This window comes from Paecilomyces variotii (genome assembly GCF_004022145.1).
Source record: "Paecilomyces variotii strain CBS 101075 chromosome Unknown C8Q69scaffold_5, whole genome shotgun sequence".
In the NCBI taxonomy this organism is placed as follows: Eukaryota; Fungi; Ascomycota; class Eurotiomycetes; order Eurotiales; family Thermoascaceae; genus Paecilomyces; species Paecilomyces variotii.
Window position 1 is genome coordinate 666,208 of NW_021167144.1, and position 15,075 is coordinate 681,282.

The 15,075-nt window shown below is 49.6% G+C and overlaps 4 protein-coding genes across 4 annotated transcripts; 1 reads left to right on the forward strand and 3 right to left on the reverse strand.

Moving 5' to 3' along the window:
• Positions 1-3,802: 3,802 nt before the first annotated feature.
• On the reverse strand, positions 3,803-5,080 carry C8Q69DRAFT_444469 (hypothetical protein; the record flags this gene model as incomplete). The annotated part of the gene is made up of 4 exons (XM_028629001.1): positions 3,803-4,097; positions 4,132-4,359; positions 4,790-4,923; positions 5,078-5,080. 4 exons carry the CDS (start codon positions 5,078-5,080, stop codon positions 3,803-3,805), a joined length of 660 nt encoding a protein of 219 aa, XP_028485208.1.
• A 1,523-nt stretch (positions 5,081-6,603) lies between these two features.
• C8Q69DRAFT_258939 (C2H2 transcription factor) lies at positions 6,604-8,802 on the forward strand. Its single transcript, XM_028626663.1, has 3 exons — positions 6,604-6,692; positions 6,766-7,699; positions 7,790-8,802. Exons 2-3 carry the CDS (start codon positions 6,946-6,948, stop codon positions 8,620-8,622), a joined length of 1,587 nt encoding a protein of 528 aa, XP_028485209.1. The 5' UTR covers positions 6,604-6,692; positions 6,766-6,945; the 3' UTR covers positions 8,623-8,802.
• An 859-nt stretch (positions 8,803-9,661) lies between these two features.
• On the reverse strand, positions 9,662-10,114 carry C8Q69DRAFT_466482 (hypothetical protein). Its single transcript, XM_028630562.1, has one exon. It carries the CDS (start codon positions 9,920-9,922, stop codon positions 9,692-9,694), a length of 231 nt encoding a protein of 76 aa, XP_028485210.1. The 5' UTR covers positions 9,923-10,114; the 3' UTR covers positions 9,662-9,691.
• A 2,986-nt stretch (positions 10,115-13,100) lies between these two features.
• On the reverse strand, positions 13,101-13,715 carry C8Q69DRAFT_444471 (hypothetical protein; the record flags this gene model as incomplete). Its single annotated transcript, XM_028629002.1, has 1 exon — positions 13,101-13,715. The coding sequence occupies one exon, from the start codon at positions 13,713-13,715 to the stop codon at positions 13,101-13,103; it is 615 nt and encodes a 204-aa protein (XP_028485211.1).
• Positions 13,716-15,075: the final 1,360 nt, after the last annotated feature.

The window sequence follows — 15,075 nt, forward strand, 5'->3', positions numbered from 1 at the left end:
AGACTTGATTTAGAATGCAGCCACGGCGCAAGGTCGGGGCAAGTTTTGCCATGTGTTGACTGGTCTGTACGCTCGCTCATCGTCCGGCATATTACTTATCACGAGAGGATGACCGATACGATCGCATTCTCTCGGAGTAGATAGCACTGGGAAATCCAGCAAGAGATACCGATTCACACGTGGTCATGGCGCCCGTCGAGAGTGGGAGGGACAGCGGCCGTCGCAGCAGCCCGCAGCGTGCCCGTATCGCGATGGGGACCGGCCAGGCGGATGTAGTTGCAAGATATGGGACCACAACGGGCGATCGTAACCGCTTGACTATCTAAGGGATGGTAAGCTTCGAGCAGAGGGGCTGAAACTTGCATGTTTCAAAAGAAGGTTCAATAATAACAACCATGGTGATAAATTGATCGCGCGGCATGATTGTCAAAAGGGAAGGTCAAAGAAATTGGCCTCACAGGATCATTCCTCGAGACACAAGGGTGATGAAAGAGACATGGGAGCGAGTACTATGACGCGGCCGGTTCGCAATAATCCCAGGGGTGCTGTTTCAATTACCGGTTGCAGGAGGGCCAGTCAGCCACAACAAGTATTGGAGTGGTAGTGTAGTAGTATATCGGAATATCCGCATCCATGGCACGAGTGTCTAGGGGTGAGAAGCGGCATGTCTCTGCCAGTGAAGTTATCCGGGTGACGACGATCACGAAGCCAAGGCGAGGCTGGACTTCTCTCTCTGTGTAAGACCAAACTCAAATGGGCGGCAGACGTGGTGGGATGCCGGTGCTTCTCCTTTGGAATGCCATGTATTCTGTATACCTGCCAATAATAGAAATCAGAAGGAGAGAGCATTTATGGTCCGTACTTGTGTTCAAGGCTAAAGAAGCTGGACGGACTGCCGATTGCGGTCATGTCCAACAGATGTGAGGTCTGTGGCGCATGAGAGCTGCAGCAATAACATTAACGACTCTGAAGTGAGCTGTTGACTGATCCGAGAGCTTGTTCGGAAAGATCACCCAATTTTGGTTCCGGACAAAATGGTCCTTTTGAGATATTATTTGATCTGATTACATGACATTATCATTATCATTTGTCCTTCTCCGCGGGAAACAACAGGATAGATAACCGATACTACTATCGGGCGGAGAGAGACTCACCATCACCATGCAACCCTAGCCCTAGCCCTAACACGCGATTCCTTCCTGAATAGGCCAAAGGTCTGTCCTCGAGTGCCGAGTCAATCATCATAACCATAACTACTTACCAGCCTCTCGAGAAAGTAGTAAGAATAATCAATGATCTACGAGTCTGAAGTGCATCTGCGACCTCACTTATCCGCACGCACGCTACTTCTGTGTCCTCCCCCTGCGCCAAACACGCTAGCAAAAAGAAGCTGTCGCACCCAATGATAATGACAGGTTGTCTTCCTTGTCCCTCCGTGTCACTTTACATCCCCGCGGACGGGCACATTCGGGCAACGCAATGTGATAGAACTGATGCTGGTTTCAGTGGTCCATTGACGGTGCATACTCGAGGCCATCAAATGGGCGTCAACTGAATGTTCTTCTTTAAAAAAAAAGACAGGTCAACAACAACTACAACAACAACAACAATAATGATTCAAGCTGGCTTCGAGAACAACGATCGATGCGTTGAAGAGGTCCCACTCCCCGCTCTGAGCCATCAAAGCCAGCGCGTATCTATCTCAGATTGCCGTTATGGGTCTATCCGCATCGGGGGATTTATTTATTCTCAACCTTCTGGGTCTCTGCATACTATACAGTCCCTGATGCAAAGAGGACAGTAGCAGATGGATGCCAGAAGCCCCGACACTGTACCTTCTACGCTATAGAAGCAGTCAATATTCGGAGGGACGAATTCGTAACAACACGCAAGAGTCGGTGACTTTGTTTGGTTAAGCTCACGTGGTTCTCGGACCGAAGGAGCTCTCTGTTTTTGGAAAAGCGGACAAGATTTTGGACTGTTCGAAGACCCTCTTGCCGGAGGCTTTGACGCCACGAAGCCGCTTAGGTGACACGCTATAAGAGCCAAGTCGCAAGATTTCGGCTTAGTGGCCTCTCAGAACCGTGCCGTTGGCTCGGGGTGGCAAGGTTGGAGTTGGCGAGGCTGAAGAAAGGGCCAGTAAGGAATGTGTACCCGCGATTATTGCTGATGACTTGCAGGGAAAGCCACGCAAAAGGGCTAGTGTCTGGACTCGTAAGAAAGAAACTCGCTCATGTCGGTATGTAACACTGGTCGGCGATCAAAAACACTCTCGAGGATGAGTTTCGTCATGGTGCCGAAAGATACTATCGATACTACTACCGAAACCGCGCTGAAATGGCTATGAGAGCTGACGCTCTTATTATCATTACTGTTCGTCGTGTTTACCTGAAACGGTGAGCCTCTGAGAGTAGCGATAAACCATGCCGGATCAGATAACTGACGGATCTTCGACAAGGGTCTGCATTTCAAGTCCTGACAGCGTCGATGGTGGTCCACTTTCGAAGCGGGAGAAGCCTTGAGGAAATCTCCATCCGGCGGAGACGATGGACCTGCGGTGGGCACGCGCCAAAACCGAATTCCCAGCAATGGCGAAAAATACTGGTTTCTAGAGGTTGAAGCTATCCATGATGGGCCGCTTGTCCCTGACCGTCCCTGACCTGAAGAAGAGCGAAGCCATGATCGCCATCATCTGCGGAGCAAGCCACCAAGATCGACCCGATGGCTGCGGCAGTGTTCGATGTTGTTGTTTACCAAGCTCATATGGGGTTAACTACGGTTTCTTCCTTGCTTTCCTTTTTCTCTCAAAAGGACACGTTTCTGCGACGAGATTAATATGACCAGTTGATAATAATAATATGTCGATATGCCTCTTCCGTCACGGTGGCAAATTGCGACTACGAAATCGGAGGCTGTTGAGGGAAAAACTGACCACTTGTTCACAGTAATAATAGTAATCCTGTGTGTCAAGGAATTCCTTACTGGACAGACGCAAGTTAGTGTGCGTGGAAATCGCGGCGCTGGGCCGAGGCTTACCGGCTTGGCGGATGTCGCGTGGGCAGGTCGGCCGTGGATATAGGGACTCCGAGCGTGCCCATATGTCTCGAGAGGACCTTTGGGGACGGGCTGGCGCGGATGGTTACCAACCCGCGGCATATTTGATATTATTATTATTATTATCCATTTAGCGTTTGTCTTATTGTACCATCGAAGGCGACGAGACTGCAGAAAAGAGATCACTAGCTGATGATCTGCTCAGTTGAGATAATGCCTGTCACATCGCACATGGGGATATCTCCTATATCTAGTATGATCTATCTCTCCAGTTCGGAGACCTCTACTGGGATATGGATGGGGATTCCTCGCGAGCTATGCGGTTTGCACTGCAGCTCGATTCAAAAGCATATGGCAAAAGGCGGTTTCACTAATGCTCGCGCCTATGACGAAAGAGCGCGCCAGCCGTTGAGACCGGACCCTGGACGGCGAGCGACGCCGGCAAATGTGGCCTTGTCTGCTGCAGTTAGAAATGTTGGGAACTGCCGCCGGGATCGGGGCTATATGAGACACAGCGCGCTTTTCTCGGCTTGTACGTTTGTTTAATACGCCACAGAGATTTTCACTTTTTTTTTCCCGGAGGGGGGCGTTATCCGTAATATATTATTTTCTATTATTATTATTTGTTATCCTTTCTTTTGGTTAAGCTGGGAACGCTGCCATAATAATTGCTGCCAGCATATACTGATAATAATAATTATCCAGTGGCTAGGCGATAAAGGTGTACAAACACATCGGAATATTTCCACTAGCCGGTGTGATACACATGGCCTGACCCGATCGAGACCCTCGACAGTGCAGCTTGATCACCGCTCTTGACCGCTGTGGTTGGATGTGTAGGCGTTTTACCTTTGCCAATGCAGCATGCATCCAGCACTCTGATTCTATTCCAATTTCCAACCACGTACGCTACTGAGCATTGGACGCAGCTAGATGTCTCGAAGATGATGATAGTGCTACCCTTCGATGGCGACGGTCCTTCTTTTTTCAGACTCGCGCGTTCAAGTATGAATTGGTTCCTTTCATGGGGTTGTTCGAGTGACCTGGCGGTGTGGTATTATTGATGCCTCCTCCGACCTCAAGAGGATATAACCGTCCGTGCTAGTGGCATTCTGGAACGCTACAAAATTGTGGCCGCCTGATGACGAACAACGCAAGCATACCGGACTAATATAAGCTTCGAGGGCCTTTTTCCAGCTAGGAATCTGAGTCTGTGATCCTCGCCGACCTACTACTACTACTACTACCCGCCGTTCCCCGGTGGTATCAACCCGTTTCGGGAGCAGATCTCCTCCCATCTGCCTCCTGTACGGAGTAGCATTCAGCCAGAGGTCAAATCGATCGGGACGGAGGTCGAATGATAACCCCAGGATGATCCTGGAAGGGACAGATATCCGGCAGATCCTCCAAAGAGGCCCAGCAAGCACAGGGGGGGCCGCGATTAGTTTAGAGTACTAGAGTACGTAGAGAACGGTGAACCTGGCTGGCGTCTTCGGCCCGGATGCAGACAGGATCCAATGGGCAGCAGTGATGGTGAGAGTCTGGACGCAGCAGCTCATCAGAAAGGAATTGGAATCCGACCAGCAGCGTGATGCCAGCAGTAACTGGACAAGTTAGAGTTGATATGGAACAATCCGACGGGCAGGGATGGGGGGACTAGACTAATAATAACAATCATCCATCTCGAGAAATACGTACCTCGAGTGAGTTGCTTTCTCCTCATCTCCTCACGAACCACTGACGACAAGCCCGCTGTTCTCGTCTCTTTTCCCACTCTTCCGCCCCTCCACCAGATCTCCCCTCCCCTCCCCCTCGGTCGCGTTCTGGTTTTCCCCTCGTCGCGTCTCCTCCTCCGCAATCCTTCCTAGACTAGATACTGTATCAGTGTATCTAGCCTCGTAAGACCAAAAACAGAGTGTGTCCGGCACGGGACGGGATAGCCCAGCGATCCCAGCGTCCGGAGAGAAGAAAGAACCGCAGCAGATTTGTTATTTATTATTATTGTTCATTAACTATTACTTACCATAATTACTTGTACTGATACCAAGCCAGTGGGTGTTCGACAATTACTTCCGTTGTCATCGATCAACAGCAATGCCAATGCAGCATGATCTTAGATAGAATTCCGCATCCGTCTTTTTTTGTTTGGTAATCAATCCATATCCATATCGATATCCATAACCATAACTATCCATAATAATAATCCATAATCCATGATCCATTATTCATATCTCTTGTGGCATCTAAGTATGTTGTAGTAGTAACTAAGTACCGTTGAAGTACACTTGCGTCACCAAAGTGCGGCCAGGGTACGAGCCGGGTACCTCCCGTGCTTGTTCCTGTTGTGAAGTACCATAACTTGTTGGGCACACGGCCTGTGCAGCTTACAGCCACATCCCCTCCCCCCCAGCAAAGCACAACAATCTCCAATAATCTCCATTATTCTCTCTCTCTCTCTCTCTCTCTCTCTCTCTCTCTCTCTGTCTCTCTTACTCTTTGACTTTTTTCTCCCCCTTCATGTTCTAAACCGTCTTCTGCTGTTCGCTTTTCTTTCCTCCCCGGCCCAGATTCGGAACGGATCCTGATTGATTGATTGCTTGCGCCGGCCCAGCCGTCTAGTCTAAATCTTCTAGTCTACCTAATCCTCTAGTCTAGGGCCAACCCGAAAAAAAGCCATCCCTCTCTGTGATGATAACGCACCGGCTGTGAACGGTTACTACTTGGCCATCCTTTCCAGTCGCTCCCAGCTCTCGGCTTTTCTCTTCATCTTGCTCGGTTCACGGACCAGGCGCAACTCACGGCTACGGAAAATACGGTCGTTTTCAAGCGTTGGGTAAGTTACAAACCAATTTTTTTTTTCTTTCTTTCTTCTCGTTAAACCTCTTTCGCCTCTTGCCTCCCGGAGTTACGATCGTCGAACTCTCTCCGTCTCTCTCGCTCTCACTCTCAACTCTCACTCTCAGTCTAACCAAAAGTCCCCCCGAGTCCGTCTTCCCTCCTGTCACGTCTTCGACGACTCTTTTCTCTCCTCCCCTCGAAATCTTAACGCCACCCTCTCTCCCCTGTCGTCCCGAGACGGTGGTCCCCCGTTTGCCTTTTCCTTTTTTTTCCTCTTCTTCTTTCTCTTAACTCTTTTTCGCTTTCCCCCCCCCTTCTTCTTCTTCTCCTTCACACATCAGACCCGCCTCGTCCTCGCATTCAGGTTTAACCACGTCGTTGTTCAAGCCTCCCGCCGTCGTTTAGATCCTGGCCACACTCGGGCCAGTCTCGCGCGTCCATTGACGCGAAGCAAAGCCGGCTAACTAACAATTCATCTCCAGCACCGCTGGTTGTCAGACCCACTCAACGCCGCTTCTGTGGTGGATACAAGAACCATTGACTCTTTTTGACAACGTGCGGATAAAAAAGACTGTTCCCACACAACTCGCTTCTCAGGTGGATGACCGTGGGGAATTCCGATTAAGCATCTTTACCTCAGCTTACCCTCTGCACCGGTGGAGTCAGATCTGATCCTCCCTCTCCATCGTTCTTTTCGACTACTAGCCATCGACCGTCTCCAGTCTCCTCCCACTTTCGGTTGTTGTTGCCCCTACCCCGTGTCAGACGCGCCTTGTTACCCATCGCGCATCAGCCTTCAGGTACGTTTTTCCTTTGGATGTTCGGACACCGGTGGAGCCAAGGCCTTTTTGAGTTGACTCGTGTATCTTGCAGACATTGAGGAGTAACCCTTGAGAGATTCAAGGACGAAAGAAAAAAAAAAAGAAGAGAAAGGGAAAAAAAAAAGAAGAAGAAAAAAGATCGAAGAGAAAAGGATCCTACGATCAATGAGCGCGGTAGTGTGAACATCACTTGGTTCGAAACTATCTCTGCACTCTCCTCCCTATCTCCACGATGGATCCCAGATCTCACCCTTCGCGGCCTCCGTCGACTTCCCTCCCGCAGGGTTCGACTCCTCTGTCGAGTATGCCAATGCCTCAGTACCAGATGCAGCCTCAGTATCCTGTGTCGCAGGCACACACTCTGCCTCCTCTGCAGCCGCATCACAGTCAGTCGCCGGCGCCTCACTACATGGGCCAGCCGTATCGCCCTGACATGTCGCGCTATCCCACAACGACCGCTCATGAAATGTACGCGTCTTCTACGGCGCCCATGCCACCGCATACCACGGTGGGCAGCCTGCCTCCATCGTCGTTCCTCACGCATTCGGCCCAGCACGCGCCTTCGCAGCAGCCGCAGCAGTACCACTCCCCCCATCTGCTGCCCCCAGCGTCCAGCGCCCAGAGCTACCCTCAGCCCATTGCACCCGCACCTCCGCGTGACCGCCGACCGGACTTTGCCTCTGTGCCGTCCGGTGCGTTCAGCTATCCCGATGGCAAGGCCCCCGTTTGGGCGAGCCCGGACATGACGGGAGCAAATGGTGCCGCTTCCTATGGAAAGGAGCCGCCACGCACTCAGGTTGTCGGATCTCAGGGAAGGAGAGGCATCCTCCCGAGCGTCCCGGGTCGGGCGGCGGTTGGCAATGGTGTCAACGGTACTACCAAGAACACCACCATTCCTGCAAAGGATGCGGATGGAAAGTTCCCCTGTCCTCACTGTAACAAGACCTATCTGCACGCGAAGCACCTTAAGCGTCATCTCCTCAGACGTGAGTTGATCCCCCGTTCCTGTCTCTTTTTCCCCTTGTTGCTTTCTTCGAGTGAACATGTATACTGACGTGCATCACTTACCTTGGTAGACACCGGTGACCGGCCTTACATGTGCGTTCTCTGCAAGGACACGTTCTCTAGATCCGACATCTTGAAGCGCCACTTCCAGAAGTGCTCTCTCCGACGAGGTAACCCGACGGGTGCGAGCCATTTGTCGCACCCCCAGGCACACCTGAAGAGGTCACAAGCAGCGGCGAATGCTGCCAAACCTGTTCAGGACGAAGTCAGTAACTCCATCCCGCCTTCCAATGGCTTAGTGGGTACGACTTTCGGCGAGGGGGCCGTGAACGGTAATGGGCTGGCCTCCAGCCGGCCCGGGTTCACGGAGCAGCAGCCTCTGGGATTTTCGATGTCCTCTGTCAATGGGATGAACCGTGGTCATACGGACAACGCGTACTCCCCTGGGCAGGCGCATCAAAGAGCCTCTTGGATGGCTGCACCCAAGCAGAACCCGTACCTCGTCCAGCCTGGTAATGATGCACATGGCCACCAACTGAATGTTGACCTTCCTCCCATTGAACAGGCTAAACCTCCGGTTGTTCACCAAGACCCCAAGCGTCCAGTCATGCCAGGACAGCACCCGAACCACCCCGGCGAGATTGACTGGACCACGATGTTTCAACCCGGAGCTCACGATGGTTACATCAACACGGTGTTCCCTCAGTCTATGGCGCCAACCCACGAACCGATAAATGCGCAGGTCAATGCACATGTCGATGCCGAAAGGAAGTACTACCCCGCTACGACTGCAGGACATCAGGAGGGCGGATTGAATGGTCTTTACCTGGCGTCGACCACGTTGGGCGGTGATGGTACGTTCTGTCCTACTACTCCGGGTGTAAGAGAAGTTGTTAGCAGGTAGCGGTGGACTGACGGATTTGGTTTTTTTCTCTCTTGTTTTCACAGGCACTGTCCAGCCTGCAAGACAATAAAGCTACAGCTGAAAGAAAGGAATTGTCCGATGGCCGATTTGTGAGATGTTATCGCCCTTGATTTCAATTTTAGAAAAGTCATGGTCACTTTGGCTATGCGTTGTTATGGGGTCGTTATTTCCGTTGGTCTGTTATGAGCTCGAGCCCAGTTTGGCCCAGAATCTTTGGGGGGGCCACCCATCGGCATACCATATGCTAGACAAAAATGCTCGACTGGCCGGGATGACAAAACAAATTGCAATTGTCTCTTTTTGGCCGCATACATGATAAGTCTGTGGCTGTCAATGTGATGCCTCTTGCAGAATCAACGGACGGATCGGCTTCTTCAAAATCCTTTCTGGCCGGCATTTCCTCTACAGCAAGTGTGGCGCGACGGCGATTTCAAATGTGTTTCTTTTTCGATCTCTTCTTGAGGGGCAGATGGTGGGCAGGTGGTTTATCCGGCGTCAATACAATAGACTTGGGCATGTGTTTCGTGTGTTTCTCGTTTTCATGCACTCTCATTTCTCTTCATCTGGAAAAAGAATTCGAGGGCGGTCGATGTCATCATATCGGTTTGTTTTACGGTCCGTGTCAGAAAGGGAAGTCTCCGGATTGTGTTCGCATCACGTTTACGGCCGTCAAATCAGCATTTTCCAATCAGTCAGTCAGTCAGTCATGTAACTAGCCTACCTCCTCTACGCGGACATATTCCTGTGTTCTGGTTGGAGAGTGGGTTGGTCGATCCGCTGCCTTGTTTACTTGCTCCACTTTGTTTCTGTTCCGCCAACTGCTGCTCTATGCGACCGAGTCGAATAGCTGGTGTCTGGTTTTGTGGTCCAGTCCTTCGCATCGCCTCTCGTGTATACTGCATGTTTTCTTCGACATCATTTCGGTTGGTGCCTTGGGAGTCTGGCTTTTGATAAGCGGGACGAGTCATGTCGCCGCTTGGAATGTGTTCGGGAAAGGAAAGAAACAAAAGCAACTTGCCAATCGATTTTTCAAAATAAAGCGCAACGATTACGCTTTGACGGAAAGAGAAAAAAAAAACAACATACAAAATGGCAAAAGCAAGTCTAGAATCGCAATGGACCCGCCGACCAAATACTCCCAGACACGGAAGGAAAGAGGGAAACGAAAAGGAAAAACGACAAAAAGAAAGCTAAAAAAAAAAGATAAAAGAGAGAATTCATCGGGCAAGACTCTTGTGTACTGTTCACTCCTGTCATCAATACATGGTTTGATCTGCATTGCGGAGCTACCCACTGCTTTTGTCAGTGGTAAAATGTTTTAGAGTTAACACCGAGTACTTGTTTCGCGTCATCAATGGCTGTTGCATGCATTTGTTAGAGATCTCTCTTATCTGTGTCTTGAGTTTTATGTTCTTATCATATGTTGGGAAAGAAGAGTACCGGTTAAACAAATGGAGAAATTCTTCAATAAGTCGTCTTGCTTCGCAGGAAGCGTATATTCCAGTTGTAGAAGCGACCCGTCCGAGATCTGTAGCCTAAACAATATTTGTCCTATGGAGTACTCCTGTATGCGATCTTGCACCGCAAGCTCAGATACATCACCCCGCGCATCTTATCTCCAAGACTAACTAATAATATGTAATACATCATTGGGCCCCATCTTAGGTAGTTAGTTATCCAAACACTCTAATAATATCTCCCTACAAGTCCCATAAAAAAAATAAGCAAAAAGGGTCTCGGCATCCCCACAACATGGGGCCTGCCAAAAAAATAAAAAAGAGACTATTAACCCCTGAACCTTAGACGTGGTAAGGTTGCGGGATCAACTCCACCAGCGAGACCCATTTTGGCACCAGACTGTCGGATTCGGATCTCGCGTTGCGGAGAACTATGTACCTTTCCCCCCTGAATCAGTGACAGTGTGAGTTTGGTTCGGTGGATGAAAAGGTAAGGTTATTTATGCTCAAGCTCAAACTTACCCAGAGAGAGAGAGAGAAAAAGTTAGGTTTGGATTTCCGGACCATGATCCAGAGGTAGTTGGGAATGGTATGCGGGGGTTTAGTCCGGGGGGGGGGGGGGGGGGGAGGAAGGACAGGGAAGTTTAACTTGTATTTGAGAAAGGTTTTCGATTAGGTTTACTGAAGTATCGGGATAGATGGGATAGGATGGGTCTTGAGGTAAGTAGTTTAATTTAAGGTGATTCTGTTTTTTTGCTTCGTGTGATACTTACTCTTACTACTTGCATGTATGTATGTATGTATGTAGATACTGCGTTGGAATAGAATAGAAGGGGGGGGGGGGGGGGGGGGGGGGGGGGGGGGGGAGGGGGGAGGGCCCGATAACTAGGGATTATCTGAAGAGAAGCGAAGAGTAATCTTTGACTATCTAGGTAGTCTTCTGTATCTACAGAGTGCAGACTAACTAACTTACTGAACTGTACTGCTATAATAATAACTATGGTAGTTACGTATGTTACTTGCATCGGTTGATCTTGTCTCTCTGTTTACTTCCTTTCTATCTATCTATATATCTATCTATCTATGTATCTACTATAAGTGAACTAGCGAAAAGCCATAGTTAGGTTTAGGTTCTTGCTATAGATAGAGTACGATGGAATGGAAGCTTGAGAAACGTAACTCTGATAGCTAGGTTACAAGAAATGAAGCGTTTCTAGGGGCTTTAAGAGGACGGTCAATTGATGGATTATGTCAAGATATGGAGTCGTGTGTGTGTGTGTGTGTGTGTGTGGTCGGATCTTGAGTAATTAGGTACATAGTTGATAACTGCTTATTTTAATATCTCGCTATCTCTCTCTCTCCCGAACAGTTCCCTTCCTTCCTTCCTTCCTGTCGGATCTTGTCTCAAAGATGGCGGTTATTAGATGATGATACGCATCTATTTACCATCCATCTACTCATCCAGCCGTATGCGGGGGGAAAGTAAGAATAAAGCCTACTAACTATGTATATACGTTACATACACATGTTGTAGTTATAACCCGGCGACGATCCGGATCTTGTATACGTCAATCAATCAATCATATAAGGAACGTACTGTATGTTATGTATATGTTTAATCCATCGAGCATCGTCATCGAGCCGGGGGTGGGTGGGGGGGATTTGATCCGATTTTTAATTTCTTGGGGTCCAGTCTTTCTATCGATTTTTAGATTTAGCTCTTGTGGAGATCATGTAGTTGACTAATCTTGCGTTTTTTTTTTTTTTTTCTTTTCCCTCCATATTCGAGAAGTTTAAGATTAAGAAATAAGAATAAGAAAAGAAGATTGTTATTCTTCAGGGTGAAAGAGAGAGGCAGATATGCGTGATTTTTTTCCCTGCTCTGAGATATATCTCGATATACGAACTATCCATCTATCTCTTAATATCCCAGAGGACGAGGAGAGGAAAGAAGAAGAAGAAGAAGAAGAAGAAGAAGAAGAAGAAGAAGAAGAAGAAGAAGAAGAACATACAAGCGACTATATCCATCATCTTAAAAGGGGGTATTTACTACACAACACAAAGTTTAATATATCCCCGTTAAAACAAAAAGAGGAATTATCTAAATAAACAAGCACCTCGAAAGGTCCACTCGAGTTCATTGAATGAGAACGAGAGCTGCAGTATATATATACTGATAGTTTAAGTAGAAGTACTATAAGTTACCTATGCTCGGGGGCGGTGGCTTATGTATAGAATAAGGAATTCACGCGATGTAGTAGTAGCAGCGGCTAATGTTGCGGATTGATTTAGTCGGGAGGTTGATATATGGGCTGAATGCTAACTAATGGGGGGCATACAAAATGGATGGTTATCGCTGGGTGAAATGTAGTTTTTAGATATGCGTTGAAAGTTTCTCGTCTTCTGGCGCGGTAACTTGATTTTTAGGGGGCGGTTTTTGTATTTGAGATATGGTTTTGTATATTCAAGACTAACTTATGTGGACCGGGTTACTTCTTTGAATAGTTATGCTGCAGGTCAGTGGATAGTCCAATAGGAATGCAATATAGTATTCAGATGAACTGCAAAGCATGTTGATGCTACTGATCGATGCTACAGACTAGAACGGCATGTGTGTAAATGCTTGTCACAAGCTTTTTTCTATTCGTTGTAGTCATTAATCGTACTGATCTAGGGACACCTGCTTGGAGGACGGAAGATAGTTCCCATATTGTCCCTTGGCTACCCGTGCCCTGCTGGTCGTGCCACTTCTAATTCCCGGCTCTCTCGGAGAGTCCTGTGTCCTTGTATGTTCTCGCTCTCCTCGCCACCCAGTCTAGAGGCACCTGTCTAAAAGAGAGGGAAGACATGGTCCTCCGTAAAATGAAAACCCAGATCAGAAAGTACAGTCACATATCCCGATAAGAGTCTTATCCGGTCTTTTCTCTGAAATCACGCCGTAAAACGCCTTAGTGCATAATTATCACAGTGTGCAAATGAGTCAAAGTCCACTCGTCGCCGTTATAGACTCAGCTGGTCGACGCTCCCTACCCTGCCGCGCCCGCCTAGTCGACCACCCCCTTTCGTTACCATCCCGAGTCGATAGAAGCGTTCTTCGCCAGCAGCTGTCCGCCCGCCAATATACCACTTTTCTGTCCCGAGAGCATCCCGGAACCCGCCTGAGCCGCTGGAACTGTCACTTCCCCGGCGATTACGTTCGCCAGGGTAAGTAATAGGGATAGGTGTCGATGTTGATGGAGATGAAGATGCAGGCGAGAGTGGAGTAGACGCTGAAGCTGGGGAAGCCTCTTGGGGGCTGAGCGGTGTGCGCGTATGCGAATGAGGCCGCGACGGATTAGCGGAGTGATGATGATAGTGGTGACTGGAGGCTGCTTGAACGGCTGCTGTGGTGGAGGTAGACGATGGTTGGGTCGAAGCGGTCTGCGTAGTTGCAGCGGCGGATGACGACCCTGTGTTGGTCTTGGTCGCTATCGTGCGTGCACTCGACGATATCTGAGAGGAAGGTAGGGAGGACGCTCCGCTGGCGGCTTGCGATCCGGCTGTCGACGTCTTGTAGGCTGACTGTGCTCGAAAGGCGGCCAGGAAGTTCGATAGGAAGGGTCGATTGGTGGACATGATGATGTTTGTGAGAGAAGGAGGGCTTCCAGACTGCGAACTCGATGGAGCAGACATGGGAAATGCTTCTAGAAGGCTGAACAACTGTCCGAAGTGATACCTTCCCTGTGATATAGGTTTTGAATCGTCTCCGGGACGATCGGAGGATGATACCTCAGTAGGACCTTGCGGGTGGAGAAGGCCAGTAAATGAGTTGAGTCTTCAGGAGTGATGGTGACGCTCGAGTCATGCAAGTGATTCGAAACAAATGCTCCCTGCCGGAGACTTCCGCGTAAAGAAGGTCGATTGATCAGGCAGCTTTTGAGGTCAAGAAAAGGTCATCAGTCAAGAGTGAAGTCTGGGGGAGGCGATAACGGTCGCCAATCAAGCGCTTGGCGTAACCAATCCGGGGAAGCAGTGATGGAAGCAAGACCGTGAGGTCTGCGGGCTTTTAAGGCACTTCAGTGCATCTGGGCCTGGACGACCGGGGACGTTTCAAATGGGCAGACGGAAGATCGCCTGGAGAGAAGTACGGATTTGGTTGGACAAACGCTGGCCTGCGATGCGGGAGAGCCGCGGTTTCAGCCAGGCAGCGGATGGTGGCAATTGCGGAGAGCAGAGGAGAGGAGAGGAGAGGAGAGCAGTGGATGAGTTGTTTCTTGTCTGCGAGTTTCTGTCTGAGATGATCGATGGACGCAGATGGCGCAGACGATGGACGATGATGGGGATGATGACGGTAAGGCTGGCTAGTTATTTCGTCCAACTCAGGGAATTCTCGGGTTCGCCTGGAGGGGTTCGACTTGCTCCTCCACGCTTAACCGCCGGCCTCCACCACGCGATGCTCCAAATCCAATCATGCCGTCTGCTTTTATCATCCGGCCATGTCTATCTCGCTTCTCGCAGAGTCCATCGCCAACCCCGCGGTCCAGCCCAAGTGAGCCTCATGCCGTGGTGCAAGTACGTCTGTTCGCCATGAGGGGAAACCGGCTGGATGTTGTCCAGCAACAATGCGCTTCATGCCGCTGCTCTGTCCGTCTTCGAACGCCTACTTGCCGGATCCGAGTTCCTCTAGAGAAAATCCCGGATTCGCATCCATTATTCTCCTCCTCACGGCACCCTGGAGAACAAGACATTGTCCGATTTTCTAGGCATGGTGATCGTCTCCCCGCATTGTACTTAGGACCATGACTCAATAATAAGGACTCGGGACAAGCCACCAGCGATTCAGCTTACCGGAAGGCCATAACCGCCGTTGCGTGACAGCAGCGGTGACGGCGATATATGTCCAATGGTATACCAGCTGAGATGTTATATTCGGTGTTCCCGACTACTTTTACCGTACTGTGGCCCCAGGGCCATAGCATGAGATGGAACAACGTAC